General features: G+C 42.8%; 1 protein-coding gene across 4 annotated transcripts in view; it reads right to left on the bottom strand.

Annotated features, from left to right (window-relative positions):
• Window positions 1-17554, bottom strand: part of kctd3 (potassium channel tetramerization domain containing 3) — a 54008-nt gene that overhangs the window by 26008 nt on the left and 10446 nt on the right. For 2 of the 4 annotated variants that reach the window (XM_060933490.1, XM_060933491.1), the window contains exons 2-7: window positions 15394-15447; window positions 15173-15218; window positions 12164-12237; window positions 12013-12071; window positions 11813-11893; window positions 11463-11618 (exon numbers count right to left, since the gene is read on the bottom strand). In XM_060933490.1, the coding sequence (XP_060789473.1) occupies window positions 11463-11618; window positions 11813-11893; window positions 12013-12071; window positions 12164-12237; window positions 15173-15218; window positions 15394-15447 (470 nt within the window). Of the gene's footprint in view, window positions 1-11458; window positions 11619-11812; window positions 11894-12012; window positions 12072-12163; window positions 12238-15172; window positions 15219-15393; window positions 15448-17554 lie in introns of those variants that run through there. The other 2 variants (XM_060933492.1, XM_060933494.1) reach the window with 2 other exon arrangements.

Consider the following 17554-nt stretch of genomic DNA (forward strand, 5'->3'; position numbering starts at 1 on the left):
TTGCAAAGTGCGTACTCTTTGTCCAGCTCAGTGTTTTTTTTTCTTCTTTCCTTTGGAATCCAAAGTGCCTCCAAACATCTGCCTTAAAGTTCGGCGGCGTCTCTAGGTTTACGTTAACAGCCATGCTTGCTTGTTTTTTTTCCTCACTGCAACCACCAGGAAAAAAACAGAAGACGAAGAGTGCCTTGCAGTGAGGTAGCGGCACAGCGACACCTTGCGGAGCGGAGGTGCGGAAGTCGTACTGGATTTACAACCCTTCTGAAACATGATTTTTTATTTGAAAAAATATCGATATTCAAATTTTGAGTATCGATATTGAATCGGAAGACAAAGTATCGCGATACATTGCCATATCGATATTTTTGCCCACCCCTAGTGCTTAGGGTCATTGTCTTGCTGCATGACCCACCTTCTCTTGAGATTCAGTTCATGGACAGATGTCCTGACATTTGCCTTTTGAATTCACTGGTATAATTCAGAATTCATTGTTCCATCAATGATGGCAAGCCGTCCTGGCCCAGATGCAGCAAAACAGGCCCAAACCATGATACTACCACCACCATGTTTCACAGATGGGATAAGGTTCTTATGCTGGAATGCAGCATTTTCCTTTCTCCAAACATAATGCTTCTCATTTAAGCCAAAAAGCTCTATTTTGGTCTCATCCATCCACAAAACATTTTTCCAATAGCCTTCTGGCTTGTCGTGATCTTTAGCAAACTGCAGATGAGTAGCAATGTTCTTTTTTGGAGAGCAGTGGCTTTCTCCTTGCAACCCTGCCATGCACACCATTATTGTTCAGTGTTCTCCTGATGGTGGACTCATGAACATTAGCATTAGCCAATGTGAGAGAGGCCTTCAGTTGCTTAGAAGTTACCCTGGGGTCCTTTGTGACCTCGCCAACTATTACACGCCTTGCTCTTGGAGTGATCTTTGTTGGTCAACTACTCCTGGGGAGGGTAACAATGGTCTTGAATTTCCTCCATTTCTACACAATCTGTCTGACTGTGGATTGGTGGAGTCCAAACTCTTTAGAGATGGTTTTGTCACCTTTTCCAGCCTGATGAGCATCAACAACGCTTTTTCTGAGGTCCTCCAAAATCTCCTTTGTTCACTTCCACAAACACGTGTTGTGAAGATCAGACTTTCATAGATCCCTGTTCTTTAAATAAAACAGGGTGCCCACTCACACCTGATTGTCATCCCATTGATTGAAAACACCTGACGAATCCTAGACGTTCACATACTTTTGCCACTCACAGATATGTAATATTGGATCATTTTCCTCAATAAATAAATGACCAAGTATAATATTTTTGTCTCATTTGTTTAACTGGGTTCTCTTTACCTACTTTTAGGCCTTGTGTGAAAATCTGATGATGTTTTCGGTCATATTTATGCAGAAATATAGAAAATTCTAAAGGGTTCACAAACTTTCAAGAGCCACTGTAAGGGTATTCCTAATAAAGTGGCACTTTATTAGGAATACTCTTATTAAGTGTATAACCTAGTAAAAGAGTTCTACGTTGATTGTGATCATTACATAATGTTGGCGTGTCACATCCAACCAAGCCAAAACTCCTCAAATACGGCTAAAATCTCGACTTCTTCGAGTCATATTTTAAAGCTCATAGGCAACAGTTTTAATTTTATGCACATTTGAAACTTTATATGTTCAAAAACCCTCTGTAATTTTCTTCTGGTCCCAAGAAGTATTGTTAATAAGTAACAGTTAAAATAAGTTAGCGTAGATCGCAGCGAATTTCTGTTCGGCTATTTTCGTGACCACTCGGCGCGTGACGTCATTTAAGCCAAACAAACCGCTTGAGTTGAGTCCACTTCCGTTTACTTGCATTGCCGTTCGGCTTGAGTGCAAACGTGCGTTCAGGAATTTCCAAAGAAAAACCATGCCTTATTGTTGTGCAGTGAACTGTAACAATGGGACCGGTTCAGGAAGAAGTTTTTACCTTTTTCCGAGAGAGGAGAAGAGGCAGAGCGAGCAGATTGGCTTTTTTCGAAAAAGGAGAAGAGGCGGAGCAAGTGGGTTGGCTTTTTCCGAAAAAGGAGAAGAGGCGGAGCGAGCGGATTGGCTTTTTCCGAAAAAGGAGAAGAGGCAGAGCAAGTGGGTTGGCTTTTTCCGGAAGAGGAGACGAGGCAGAGAGAGTGGATTGTGCGCGTGAAACAAAATCAAGCAGTCAAAGAAGAAACGGAGCAGCAACGCTCAAGCAAAAAGGAGAAGATTGGAGGTAAACATTTTTACTTTTGCTTGCAATTGACAAGTCAAGAATCCTGAGGGATTCTGTACAATCATTGTGGAAATGAGACAAAGGGATATTTCCTCGCTTAGAGTCGGCTATAAATAGTATAATGCCGTGGATGGCAGGCTAATGTGGCCTACCGGCGCACTGTCAGGTAATCGTTCCCTATATCCACTAGGGAGGACGGTTTAATTATTCTTCAAAAGGGCTCTTGTTTAGTATTACGCTGAAAATAGGAATTTACCATAATTACCAGGATAAATCGTTTGGGCGCGAGTCTTGTTGAGGTCCGGGGTCACCGCGATCAGAGTCGGCTGAGTCGCTGTCCGATTCCGAGGCTGCACGGTCAAACCAGTGGGTCACATTCACCGATTGCTTTGCAACGGCCAGAGGTTCATACATATATGGTTTCACCTCTCGATATTTAATTTGGAGACTTCCTACTTCAAAATCGCTATCAGACATTTTACACAACCTCTCACGACCAAAATCCGTACACGTGTGCTCGGTTCGCAAGTAAAAACAGAATTGCTCCCAGTCTGTTTGCCTTAAATGACGTCACGACGATGGTCCCCTGGTGGTGAAAGTGCACATAAGTGAGATGTAAACAAACCTTTGGAAATTGGGCAAAACAGTACAACCCGGATTCCAAAAAAGTTGGGACAAAGTACAAATTGTAAATAAAAACGGAATGCAATGATGTGGAAGTTTCAAAATTCCATATTTTATTCAGAATAGAACATAGATGACATATCAAATGTTTAAACTGAGAAAATGTATCATTTAAAGAGAAAAATTAGGGGATTTTAAATTTCATGACAACAACACATCTCAAAAAAGTTGGGACAAGGCCATGTTTACCACTGTGAGACATCCCCTTTTCTCTTTACAACAGTCTGTAAACGTCTGGGGACTGAGGAGACAAGTTGCTCAAGTTTAGGGATAGGAATGTTAACCCATTCTTGTCTAATGTAGGATTCTAGTTCCTCAACTGTCTTAGGTCTTTTTTGTCGTATCTTCCGTTTTATGATGCGCCAAATGTTTTCTATGGGTGAAAGATCTGGACTGCAGGCTGGCCAGTTCAGTACCCGGACCCTTCTTCTACGCAGCCATGATGCTGTAATTGATGCAGTATGTGGTTTGGCATTGTCATGTTGGAAAATGCAAGGTCTTCCCTGAAAGAGATGTCGTCTGGATGGGAGCATATGTTGCTCTAGAACCTGGATATACCTTTCAGCATTGATGGTGTCTTTCCAGATGTGTAAGCTGCCCATGCCACACGCACTAATGCAACCCCATACCATCAGGGATGCAGGCTTCTGAACTGAGTGCTGATAACAACTTGGGTCGTCCTTCTCCTCTTTAGTCCGAATGGCACGGCGTCCCTGATTTCCATAAAGAACTTCAAATTTTGATTCGTCTGACCACAGAACAGTTTTCCACTTTGCCACAGTCCATTTTAAATGAGCCTTGGCCCACAGAAGACGTCTGCGCTTCTGGATCATGTTTAGATACGGCTTCTTCTTTGAACTATAGAGTTTTAGCTGGCAACGGTGGGTGGCACGGTGAATTGTGTTCACAGATAATATTCTCTGGAAATATTCCTGAGCCCATTTTGTGATTTCCAATACAGAAGCATGCCTGTATGTGATGCAGTGCCGTCTAAGGGCCCGAAGATCACGGGCACCCAGCACGGTTTTCCGGCCTTGACCCTTACGCGCAGAGATTCTTCCAGATTCTCTGAATCTTTTGATGATATTATGCACTGTAAATGATGATATGTTCAAACTCTTTGCAATTTTACACTGTCGAACTCCTTTCTGATATTGCTCCACTATTTGTCGGTGCAGAATTAGGGGGATTGGTGATCCTCTTCCCATCTTTACTTCTGAGAGCCGCTGCCACTCCAAGATGCTCTTTTTATACCCAGTCATGTTAATGACCTATTGCCAATTGACCTAATGAGTTGCAATTTGGTCCTCCAGCTGCTCCTTTTTTGTACCTTTAACTTTTCCAGCCTCTTATTGCCCCTGTCCCAACTTTTTTGAGATGTGTTGCTGTCATGAAATTTCAAATGAGCCAATATTTGGCATGAAATTTCAAAATTTCTCACTTTCGACATTTGATATGTTGTCTATGTTCTATTGTGAATACAATATCAGTTTTTGAGATTTGTAAATTATTGCATTCCGTTTTTATTTACAATTTGTACTTTGTCCCAACTTTTTTGGAATCGGGGTTATATATTTTAGCCGTTTTATTCAATTTTAGGGTGTAAATTAGACACTAGGAAGATTGAATTCGCTTTTTGGGTCGTTCTTCTAGACAATAAAGTTGATATTCCACGTTTCACCTCCGACCGTTGCCTATGACCTTTAATGTACTCTTCAGAGTGGCGTTCTTGGCCAATAAGGGATGCGTTTCTACTCAGCTTTGCTCTCTTTCTGCTTCAGGCAGAAGACGAGAATGTTAAACTCAGTTGGAGGGAGGATCTCTCCTCACCACTAGACAGATGACATGAATATTACGGTTCTCTATATTTTAGGCTGAAATCAAAGAACTTGTTTATGTTCAACTCGAGGTTAAGAATGGCCCTGAATTCTGCAGCTGATCCAGGACCAGATTTATATCAACATGACATGTTTACAGCAGTTTCATTTTTCATAATTAACACATAATATTAACTATAAAAACAGGATTGTAAGACTAATCCCATCCAGGAGGAAAGATGGCAGCCATGCACAGGAACACACCTCCTGCACCTTTGGCTTATGGTTTAAGGCCAGGGTTGTAGTCGAGTCACTAAACCTCGAGTCCGAATCCAGTCTCGAGTCCCCAGTGTTCAAGTCCAAGAACAAGACTCCAACTGCACCATTTGACGGCGGCTGTTGCTGCCTTTATGTGAAACCGTCTGTGCTACTGTGTTGGACTAACATTATTGCTTGACTGCGCCATTTTAGTTAACAGGCTACAGATAAAAAGCTTGTTCATCGCTCAGCAAGCCCCGCCCACTACCAACAGGGCAAATAACATAGCGTGTCACTTCCTTCTCTGGGTGGAGTCTTACTAAATGACGATTGAAGTTCGAGGTTGCCCCCGTCGTCTCCTCGATAGTTCTTCTACATATAGAACACACAGCAGTGCATTTTTTCCCACTGCACGAGAAGTCTATAAGCAAAGCGGACAATCCTAGGGGTGTTCTCTCCAGGCATTTTAGCGCCATTAATGTTAGTTTGTTCCTCAACATGATGTATGAACAGGTCAATGTGCATTCTCTTGGACAAAATTAGTATAAAAATTAACATAGATATAAATATTTTATGCCAAATTATTATGGCATGCTGCAAAAAAATAAAGAAAAAATCTGAGCCCTCGTCTCCAATTTACGAGTCCGAGTCATCAGTGCTCAAGTCCAAGTCGAGTCACGAATCCTTAAAATTAGAGCACGAGTTGGACTCGAGTACTACAAGCCTGTTTAAGGCACTTCACGGAAACGCAGGGAATTAATTGTGTGGGAAATCCATTGAACTCTTCAGTGTGATGTCATGCTGAGAGATCACTCCTGACTCCATGATCATCAGTCCCGGAATCCTGTTGGGGTTTACAGATGTGATTTTTTTTCCCCCCGTCCTGCTGATAATCACAATCGGGCAAAAAAAAAAAAAAATCACAATAACCCGGTAGGTAATGCTGCCTTAACTTTTAAGTAACCTGGTTTGATAGCCTGGTGTGCTCCTAGAGAAAACATTTACTTCAAGTTACTGTTGTTAAAAGTAGTTCTACAAGTTACTGAATTATAGGGTGCGCTTATTTTTTCAGACTTGGTTACTGAATAGGGATGGCGAAACCTAAAAAAAATCTTGACCGACCACCGAGCCTCATTAGCCGGTTAAAGTCGGTTAACCTACGGGGGCGTCGTGGCTCAGGTGGATAAGGCGCCACACCATAAATCCGGGGACCCAGGTTCGATTCCGGCCCGAGGTCATTTCCTGATCCCTCCCCGTCTCTCTCTCTCCCGCTCATTTCCTGTCTCTACACTGTCCTATCTAATAAAGGTGCAAAAAGCCCCCCCCCAAAAAAAAGTCAGTTAACCTATGAGTTTAAAATTCTAGAATTGGAATTATTAGAATCTATTCTAAATCTAACCGCGAGCATCTGCACACTCAGTCTCAGTCGCTGACATCCACTCACATTACCTTTTCTACAGCGCGAAACATTTAGTCAAACTCGGCACTGATGTCGAGGGGTTTGTATTGGAGCGGAGGACAAATGGCTCCAGCTTAGAGACAGTTTCAGTTGGCCATGATGGCGTTGAAAATAAAGTCAAGTGCTAGAAGAAGTACATAACATTCAGTGATGGGAATAAGGCCAAGAAAAAATAATTGTTTGTTTCCGGTTACCCGACCGACTGTTTAAAAAATGCCCCGACCCTAGACTTTTTTGTTAGATGTTTAAAAAAAAAAAAAAGTATTTTCGCCGACCAACAATAAATTTTGAAAAAAAAAAAAAATCTGCATTACGATTTGCATAATATTGTCGATCTGACAAGTGACGAATTCTAAAACGCATATATCGGACAAGAAACACTCATTGATTTCTCACGGCCTCAATCTGACGTCATGACCTCTTTCCGGGAAACTCCGGCTTGTGTTGTACACAACGCTAGGCATCATGGCGGCCAACGAAGTGTTCTCGATTACCGTGATCGGTTGCGACCGCACGGAAGATTGTAAAACAATAAGTTCATTTTATAAGTTTTCAACTGTAAAAGAACTCTACGAACAGTATCATCCTCCGCTGGACGAGTCACGCAAACAGTATACACACAGCGCCCAGGCTAACGGTGGTATCGATATCACGATGTTCTTTGTATTCATATTAAACATACAAGTTCACAACATAGTGTTCCTAATAAAGTTAAGGTTCAACATTTGTAGTTATGTTTATAGTTCCTTTAAGCGTCCGAGCACTCCATATTTTATCCATGGGCTCCGAATCCTGTATTCCACAAGCTTCACTGGTTTTCTTAGGCCTGGTTCTGGATGGTTGAGTCACAGAATGACACTTCCCCACTATGTGCCACTGTTTGTCCCACACCTAAAATTTATTTTAAAAAAAAAACTACCTACCCGGTATTTTGTGTGATAAAAAAAATAAAATAAAATAAAATAAAAAGACCTACCTACCTACCCTATTTTTTTTCAAGATGTAATAGGAAACAAACAATTATTTTTTCTTGGCCTAACGGCGTTAAAATAAAGGCTGTTATAACGCCGGGTGATCTAATTAATTAGCTACAATTGTTATAACGCCGTTACCAATATCAACACGCCATTACTGCATGGTATTGAAGTTGCTCTGAAGCCGTCACCGACTTGGCTCACAGACATAAAAGCTGCGTTTGTCACTCCCCCTCCACAGGGCTCGAAATTAACTTTTTTTCTTTGTGTCCCCCAGTGGTCCCGAATTCTGTGTTGTATTGTCCCGAATGGAAGCAATAGTGTCCCCATTTTTTTCCTCTCTGAAGTAACCAGTGGTTAATATTATCATATGAAGTTACTATTATATTTGTAACTATGCGATTTTGAACCCTTTATATCATTTTTACAATAAGTCACAAGACACAAGTGACACATGTCCTATACATCATCTACTTCAAAATTAGTTATTGCATTTTCAGTTTATTAAACTTTGGCGATCTCACTGTATGAATAGATACCCGTTTATTTAAAGGGGCCAACTAGCTCATTCAGAAAATGTTTCAACTCCCTACATCTGCAGTACACTTTAGTTGAAAATAAGACCCCTTTTATGTTCATTTCATCTACTTATACCTTGAATATCTGTTGGCACTTATAAGGCCAACTTATAATTTTCACCATTACCGTTATCCATTTTTATGAACTTTCCGTTATCCATTTTTATGAACTTTCCGTTATCCATTTTATGAACTTTCGCTGCCGAAACATGGGTGCAAATATTAGCAACATCAACATAGTGGCAGGTCCGAGCCTAGTTGTGCTGCTGACTGACTAAACTTTCTGAACTAGAAAGACACCAAGAAAACTCACTTATTCTGTTGAACAGTATCTTCCGTCAATATCATCCACATCATTCCTGTTGTATTTTATAACGTGTCTAACAGTGTTCATCAAGTTCATTCAGTTGCTAGCGTTGCCTGCAGAGCAGGCGATGACACTTTGGATCCTGAAGGTCCCGGAGACGTTATGTCTGGGCTTTCAGTTTCTTCCCCGCGGTCGGTCCGCTTCAACCACTTAAGCATTTTTGTTCTGGCAAGAGTCGGCGCAGCGTGTGCGGTAGCAATTCCATTCCAAGTCCATATAATGCGGACTCTGGCTGAAGATTCTAGAACAGAATGCGCTGCTCTGTAGCCTACGGATGCAGGTGCATCGAAAGTGTAGCTACTATGTATTTTTCGCTGTTAACGTTTTAAAATTAAAATTGACAAATTAGGTGAATGTCTACGTATGTGTTACGGCTTTGTAAATAATATTAATGTAGAACTTTTTTTCTAGATCTATTTTTTTCCATTGTCCCGGGATTGTCCCAGATATGATAATTTTGTGTCCCGATGACATTTTTTTCGGTCCCCGGGACGTCGGGACACCGTTAGTTTCGAGCGCTGCCCCTCCAGACACCGCTGTCATTTCATTCTCTCCACTTCCCTCCAAAAGTCGGCATCTGCGCCTTTAGTTTGTGTGGAGAGATATGATCTGCAATAACATGCATTGTTGGCTACAGACCGAAACATACTTTCAGAATGCACTGGCCAAGGCAGGACTAAACTTGATGTGCCTTCTAATAATAATTAAAAAAAAAAAAACAGAATAGTAATTTGTAAGCTAAAAAGTCTAGCCTGATACTTTTTGAGACTTTTCTTTCGCCGAGTGTCAGCTGTCTTCAACTGGGGCGGGAGGGCGGGACATGACTGAATGGGTGTTTCTGATTTGGCAGCTGTCGTCCTTACACCGCATGGCGTGCCCCAAGCGTTTACAACACAGAATTCCAGGTTCTCCGCTCCAAAATCGGCAGCTTCAAAACGATTTTTTTTTTTTAACCGACAACCAAAAAAAAATTAACCGGTTCACGTTGATTCGGTCAACCATCGGTCAAACGGTCATCGGTTAACATCCCTATTACTGAATGTTGGTTTACATAATGTTTGGGAGAAAAAAAAATAACTACATATCGAGAGCTACTGTGTTTTTTTGTTGTTGTTGCAAGTCATCTGAGGTTATTTGCTCGTTCACAGAAGTTGATGAGGATCACACAAGGAGGGTGTACTTTCTTTTTTCCCCCCTTTACTGAATATCCTACTAGCAGTTATGATACTAACTTTAGACAAAAGACAAGAATTGTTAATAAATACGTTCAAAAGGGAACATATTTCACTTGATATGTCAATGCAAATTCATTTTCTAACCAGCTTTTGATTGTAACACTGAAGAGCTCATGGAGATGTCCGGCCAGCAGGAAAAAACTAAAACGCTGGATATCGTTTCTCTGCCAAAATTAACAAACAAATAAACTGAAAGTTTCAGTAGCGAGTGATCAGAGAAACACGTCTAAACCAGGCTTGTAGTTCAGGACTCGTGCCCTAATTTTAAGGACTCATGACTTGACTCAGACTCGTAAACTGGAGACGAGGACTCGGATTTTTTTTCTTTATTTTTTTGTAACATGCCATAATAATTTTCCATAAGATATTTATATCTACATTAATTTTTGTACTAATTTCGTGCAAGAGTGTCACACCTGTGCGCCTTGGCTCGTGCATCAGATAGACTCTGGGGCGCGCTCCAGACAGAGTGGGTGCCAAGCAGACTCTCACACATGTCGTAAATAACCGTGCCTTAATCCTGTGCAGGTGCAAGTCAGTGCACCTATATAAAAACTGTGAAAACACACTTACTTTGCGAAGTATTGAGCTGTGTTGCTGACACATTACCAAGCCTTATTTCCATGTTTGGTTTCCTGATCCCTGATTTCCCGTTTCTCGTCTTTGATTCTGCCGAGTCTACGATAGCCTGTTTGCGCCTCGCTCGACCTATTGCCTGTTTCACCGTTTTACGATTTTGCCTGCCGTTCTGGATTGTTTATCTGTCTTCACTTGTATTAATAAGCGCACCTTCTGCACTTACATCCGTCTCCCAACCAGCTCTGACAGAATACTTCACACTCCCTGATAAAAGGGGTGTTCGCACGGCAACTTTTACTCCGGTGTAGCACCGGGGCTGCCCCGGTAGAGCGTTCACACAGTACAAAGTTATACCGGTGTAGCCCCTGAAAGCTGCTTAAACCGGTGCAAATCTAACCCTGCTCGGGAGGTGGTTTAAGAAATTTACTCCAGAGTAAATGCTAGTTTGCGGGGCAGCACCGATATAAAATGGGACGTCTGAACGCTACAGGGGTAGACTCATACGCGTGAGGAGAGTTGATTACATACGGGCACTGCATAATTTGCATCCTGGTATTTTGCGCTTCCAAAATGGCGAATATCAACAACAGAACTGCGTGTCTTCCAGTGTTGCCAGATTGGGCGGTTTTAAGTGCATTTTGGCGGATTTGAACATATTTTGGGCTGGAAAACATCAGCAGTATCTGGCAACACTGGTGTCTTCATCCACGTTGTTTTCCCGGCGCTTGGTGATGCTATGACAACCGGGAAAAGGAAGTACATTTTCACGCATGCGCATATTTCATTTCCGCATTATTACTATCGTATAGCACGGTCGCAAAAACTGCCGTGTGAACCCAAGTGGGGCTGCACCGGTGCTAACACGCTTCTCTCTAGTAAGCAGGTTTGTGACGTGTGAACGCTCCACAAAATTTACACCGGTGTAAGATATATCGCAACAAAATACATCGGTGCAGCATCGATGCAAATATGTGCTGTGTGAACACCCCTAAAGAGAAGCACATTCACCTGTTCATACGTCATGTTCAGGAACAAACTAACGTTAATGGCGCTAAAACAGGCACCGTCAAATGGTGCAGTTGGAGTCTTGTTCTCGGACTCGACTCGGATCAATAGTGGACTTGACTCAAAATTTTTTTAATGACTTGGACTTGAACACTGGGGACTCGAGACTGGACTCGGACTCGAGGTTTAGTGACTCGACTACAACACAGGCCTGAACCCAGTGCTGAGAAGAGTGAAGTAATATTCAGCTGCGTACTCACAAAGCCTGGTGGCTCCCTCCACTCCATTGGGCCCAGGCAGCGCCGTGTGAGAGCAGGAGCGAGAGAAACTCCCTTCGGCTCCACCAGGGCCTGGGTTCTCCTCCTGGACTCCAGCAGCTGCACTCTGCCCACTGGCTGCTTTGCGAGCTGGAATCGCTGGAAGAAAATCAACACAATCCAAAAGATCCAATCAGTGATCAGTATCATCACTGACAAGAAAAAAGACGTTTGGCTTCACTGCATCCTTTTCTTTTTCAATCAGTTGTTTAAAGGGCAACTTCTGGGGGAAAAAAAATCCCCACACCACTGTAACCATTAATAACTGTTCTAAATAATGAAGAACCAGTTACCTGGTGGAGGAAGGTAGCCATGAAAAAGCACACTTCCACATGATGATCTCTCGAGTTCCTCACACAGCAGCAACCGTCGAACTGACCACAACAACGGGAACATCAACACAAGAGAAGAAAACAACGCAATCGCATCATAACACAATTATATTCATATTAATAATTTGTTTCATTTAAGAAAATGTCCAAGTAAGCGATACCTAAAGGTGTAATCCCATAAAACTCCGCTTCGTGGCGCAGAACGCTTATGCTGACCCCTCTAAAACAGTGAGGTCAAAGGTCATGTGAAAAGAATTACCTCACCAATCTCCATTCTAATACCAAGTTAAAACTCAAGACATCATAACTTACCTTAGATCTAACTCTTTAGTACGGAGGAAGTTTAAAATGGGCACAAATGCAGTTGGGTCCCTGTCGATAAATATCTACAGTGCACAAGATATAGAGTCGGGTTTCAGTTTAGCTGCAGAATCAAAACAGCTTATCGAGAATGCACACGAATTACATTTTAGCAAAAAAAGAAAAGAAAAAAAAAAGACAAAAGGTGTAAGTCAGAAAAACAAGGTCATTAATCCAATGAGATTTTCACTTCTGCGCTCTGGGGCAGTTAGAAGGAACTTTCACCAAGTCTGAGTTTTAACTGCCCAGAGGCTGGGCTACAACCAGAATGCCACGGTGTGACGTAGTGCCCATCACTACAGTTGATTATGTGCTCTGACTGCCATACCAACGAGCCTGGCTCTTTGGCGTTGGTGGTCAGGGTGCAGGTTTGGTACCCTGTAGACCTGGGTTCAAGGCAGGATAAGGTGACTGCTCTCTTGCTTCACTACAAATGGTGTCAGAAGTGGGATGGCTTGCAGTGAGGCCATCAGAGGTGTGCCCTGTGTGTGAGCTGTAGGAGGGACCCCCAGGATAGGTGGCCCCTGTGTGAGAGAGGGGTCATGTGGGGGATGTGTGAGGGACGCCTGTCACTACAGTTGAGTATGTGCTCTGACTGCCATGCCAATGAGCCTGGCTCTTTGGTGTTGTGGTCAGGGTGCAGGTTTGGCACCCTGTAGATCTGGGTTCAAGGCAGGATAAGGTGACTGTTCTCTTGCTTTGCTACAACAGGCTGAAACACAGAGCTGGTGTTCAGCAAAGTGGAGTTCCACAGGTAACTGTGTGAGGTCCTGAACGTATTAGCAGCAATGTCTCTTTGGACAAGATGCAATCTATGTTACGTTAGGGGGCAGTAGTAAGTCAAGCAGTTTCTGAGGGGGAAGCCGTTGCAGATTCTGGTAGCGGTGCTATAGATGCCCTGGTACCTTCTGCCAGAGGACAGAAAGGTGAAGAGTAAATGGGAGGGGTGGGATGAGTGGGACGAGTCATCCACAATGCTGGGGGCAGATAAGAAGTGTCGACTATGGGTAAAGAGAGAAACACCAACGATCTTCTCAGCTGTTCTTACAATCTTCTGAAAAGTCTTATGGTCGGAGGTGATGCAGTTCCCATAACAGACAGTGAGATACTGCTGGGGTTTCCTGGCTAAGGGTCTGGGTGGGGTTAGCCATAATGTGCACAACAAGGAACCTGAAAATGCTGACTCTGTGCCACTCCTCTGACCCATTACTAAACCTTATGAGCTCCACCAGCATAGTATCATCCATCTATCCATTATCCATAACCAGTTATCCTGTGCAGGGTCTCAGGCAAGCTGGAGACTATCCCAGCTGACTATGGGCGAGAGGCAGGGTAAACTCTGGACAAGTCACCATGTCATCGCAGGACCAACACACTGTGTGTGAATGGTTGTTTGTGTCATTCACACCTACGGTCAATTTAGAGCCACCAATTAGACTAACCTGCATGTCTTTGGACTGTGGGGGAAACCGGAGCACCTGGAGGAAACCCACGCAGACACGGGGAGAGCATGTAAACTCCACACAGAAAGGCCCCCCCATCAGCTACTGGGCTTGAACCCAGAACCCTCTTGCTGTGAGGCAACAGTGCTAACCACTACACCACCGTGCCCCTCATAGTATCATCAAACTCTTCATTTTTTCATTTCCAGTATCTTCAGTAAACGCGGTATGTTGATCAGGGTCATGAGAGATCTGGAGCCTCCCCCAGGTACGAGATGGGAATACACCCTGGATGGTCCACCGGTCCATCACACAGCACCATACAAACTTAATCACACCAAGTGGCAGGGTTTTTTGCATAATATTTTTGGGACGTGAGAGGAACCCCATGAGGTCATCACTCATGAGGAGATCATGCAAAACTCACAGGTAGGCAGTGACCCATGCTCAGGATCGAACCCAGGACCCTGAGTTTGGGTGAAGTGCCAATGCTACCCAGTGCCACCACCACCGTACCACCCAGACCACCAAACTCAACGTTATTCCAGCTGTCACTTTGTAGTTTGAATATTTTTCAGGAAGAAATTACCTAGGAAGGACTACAAGTCACAAGAAGCACCATATTTCTGGACCCGAGGTGGCTTCTGCACCAACATCTTGGAATTCCACCATGAGCAGCATTGTCAGTTGGATAGTATTATCCAATCCTCTTCAGGCAACTGCTATTTTGAGAGAGACAGCCTCAGCTAGTTTAGAATATGAATGCGGTTCTTCAACTGCTAGGATATTCATCAACCTGGAAGAATCTCCTGGACATTGGTGTAGATACAGCATCTTCACAATCCTCCAGTGAGGAGCAGGGAGAGCATCTCATCATTGGGCTCCAAGTTAAGCTCCGCTGAAGAAAATTTGATGCAGTCTCAGCTCCTGAATTATCCGTTTTCACCTCCACAGAAAATCTCTCAATATTTCTGGGCTGCTTCTTCTTCTTATCGTGTTCCGTCACTGCAGGATGTAGGATCAGCGTCACCATACTTTGGAAATCTGACCCAGATGAAAAGAAAAGAATGAGGAGTCTGCTGCATGGGCAGAAGGTCAAATCCCACCCAGGACATACTCGCAGTGAGCAGCCACAGGGCTGCTAGCTGGCTGAAGTGTGAGGGATGTGGAGTCCTCTGAGCAGACAACCCTGAAGTTATCGAACGCTGGTAGATCGAGGGGTGAATGGGCTCCGACCCCGGTGACGCAAGGCCAGCTAACTTAGCATGTTTAGCAAAGATGGCTGTACACATACGTTTGTTGGAAAAAGTCAGTAGTGTAGTGGGCATTACCAACACAAACCAGCACGTGCACCGCAGAGAAAATTCTACCTTCATTAAAAGACATGTTTCCTCCTTTTTCCTAGCTATAAACTGAATATCCATTCTTTAACTCTTATAGATATTCCAATATTAAAATTAAACAAACAGACGACACGTACATAATTCTTTATCGCAACTATATATAATTAAATACTTACAGCTCCAGTTTCATCCCTTAGTGTTGATATTCTCCCACTGAGTAAACTAAAACACACACACACACACACACGGTTTGATCAAGGCCACACCACCATAGTCCTGTTCTTTTTTCTGAAAAAGTGCTAAATTCTCTTTCTATTACCCAAAATTATCCTTCCAGAAACTAAAGATCAAAACAAAACCTTTTATACGGCAAAGAAAAATACTGTTTGAGTCTTACCTTGAGAAGAAAGAGTCTGGAATCCACATAAGAGTCTGTCTGGAGGTGCTAAATCTAAAAATAAACAAACAAATCAATCAGAAGTGATTTATCATCTTATGATGCTAGCCATGTCCACCTAACACCTTTTTGAAGACAAACGTTTTTGTCGCCTGAAACGCTGGGTCAGCCTGAAACGTCCCGCCACGAGAAAAGGGCAGCTCAGATCGTCTGAGATCTTTTGTACACTTATCTGACCGCAAGCTTCAGAATCGTTCAGGCTGTAATCTGATTGGCTGTTTACTCTTCAGGGTATACGGATTACCGTATACTGCTTTCCAACACAAAAACAAAACGCCAACACCATGACGATGAGTTTACGGTGTGCTACTGACCACAAAACTGCGAGTTCAAATCCCAAGACTCGCTTTGAACAGGAGCATGTGATAAATTAAATGAATACATTTACAACGTAAACTACATGAACTACACTTCCTGAGCTGTTTAATCTGTTCTGTTAAACACAACACTGAGTGAAATATAACTGCAAGTGACAAACGTCTATTTATTAAAAATAACAGCATAAAATCGACAGATTCAGTGTTTTCCCCAGAAAAAAATTAAAGCCCTAAATTCTGGCATGATAAAACAGATAATTGAGTGCCAATGGCGCCAAGTGAAACTGGGGGGTCCGGGGGCATGCCCCCTGGAAAATTTTTTGAAAATAGATGCTCTCAGGTGCATTTTCAGGGTCTCTGAGAGGTTTTAGATACATGATTATAGGATAGATAGAGCCTCTTATTTTCCGTTTCAAAAAAACATTAAATTCCGTTTCAGAGAATGGCTAATTCCGTTTCAATTCCGTTTCAGATAATTTGTTTCAGTTATATGCTCAAATGACAACTAAATTGGCATTTTTAGATTTTCAACATACAACCCCGATTCCAAAAAAGTTGGGACAAAGTACAAATTGTAAATAAAAACGGAATGCAATGATGTGGAAGTTTCAAAATTCCATATTTTATTCAGAATAGAACATAGATGACATATCAAATGTTTAAACTGAGAAAATGTATCATTTAAAGAGAAAAATTAGGTGATTTTAAATTTCATGACAACAACACATCTCAAAAAAGTTGGGACAAGGCCATGTTTACCACTGTGAGACATCCCCTTTTCTCTTTACAACAGTCTGTAAACGTCTGGGGACTGAGGAGACAAGTTGCTCAAGTTTAGGGATAGGAATGTTAACCCATTCTTGTCCAACGTACGATTCTAGTTGCTCAACTGTCTTAGGTCTTTTTTGTCGTATCTTCCGTTTTATGATGCGCCAAATGTTTTCTATGGGTGAAAGATCTGGACTGCACGCTGGCCAGTTCAGTACCCGGACCCTTCTTCTACACAGCCATGATGCTGTAATTGATGCAGTATGTGGTTTGGCATTGTCGTGTTGGAAAATGCAAGGTCTTCCCTGAAAGAGACGTCGTCTGGATGGGAGCATATGTTGCTCTAGAACCTGGATATACCTTTCAGCATTGATGGTGTCTTTCCAGATGTGTAAGCTGCCCATGCCACACGCACTAATGCAACCCCATACCATCAGAGATGCAGGCTTCTGAACTGAGAGCTGATAACAACTTGAGTTGTCCTTCTCCTCTTTAGTCTGAATAACACAGCGTCCCTGATTTCCATAAAGAACTTCACATTTTGATTCGTCTGACCACAGAACAGTTTTCCACTTTGCCACAGTCCATTTTAAATGAGCCTTGGCCCACAGTAGACGTCTGCGCTTCTGGATCATGTTTAGATACGGCTTCTTCTTTGAACTATAGAGTTTTAGCTGGCAACGGCGGATGGCACGGTGAATTGTGTTCACAGATAATGTTCTCTGGAAATATTCCTGAGCCCATTTTGTGATTTCCAATACAGAAGCATGCCTGTATGTGATGCAGTGCCGTCTAAGGCCCCGAAGATCACGGGCACCCAGTATGGTTTTCCGGCCTTGACCCTTACGCACAGAGATTCTTCCAGATTCTCTGAATCTTTTGATGATATTATGCACTGTAGATGATGATATGTTCAAACTCTTTGCAATTTTACACTGTCGAACTCCTTTCTGATATTGCTCCACTATTTGTCGGCGCAGAATTAGGGGGATTGGTGATCCTCTTCCCATCTTTAC

The sequence above is a fragment of the Neoarius graeffei genome, chromosome 11 (genome assembly GCF_027579695.1).
Source record: "Neoarius graeffei isolate fNeoGra1 chromosome 11, fNeoGra1.pri, whole genome shotgun sequence".
Lineage (NCBI taxonomy): Eukaryota > Metazoa > Chordata > Actinopteri > Siluriformes > Ariidae > Neoarius > Neoarius graeffei.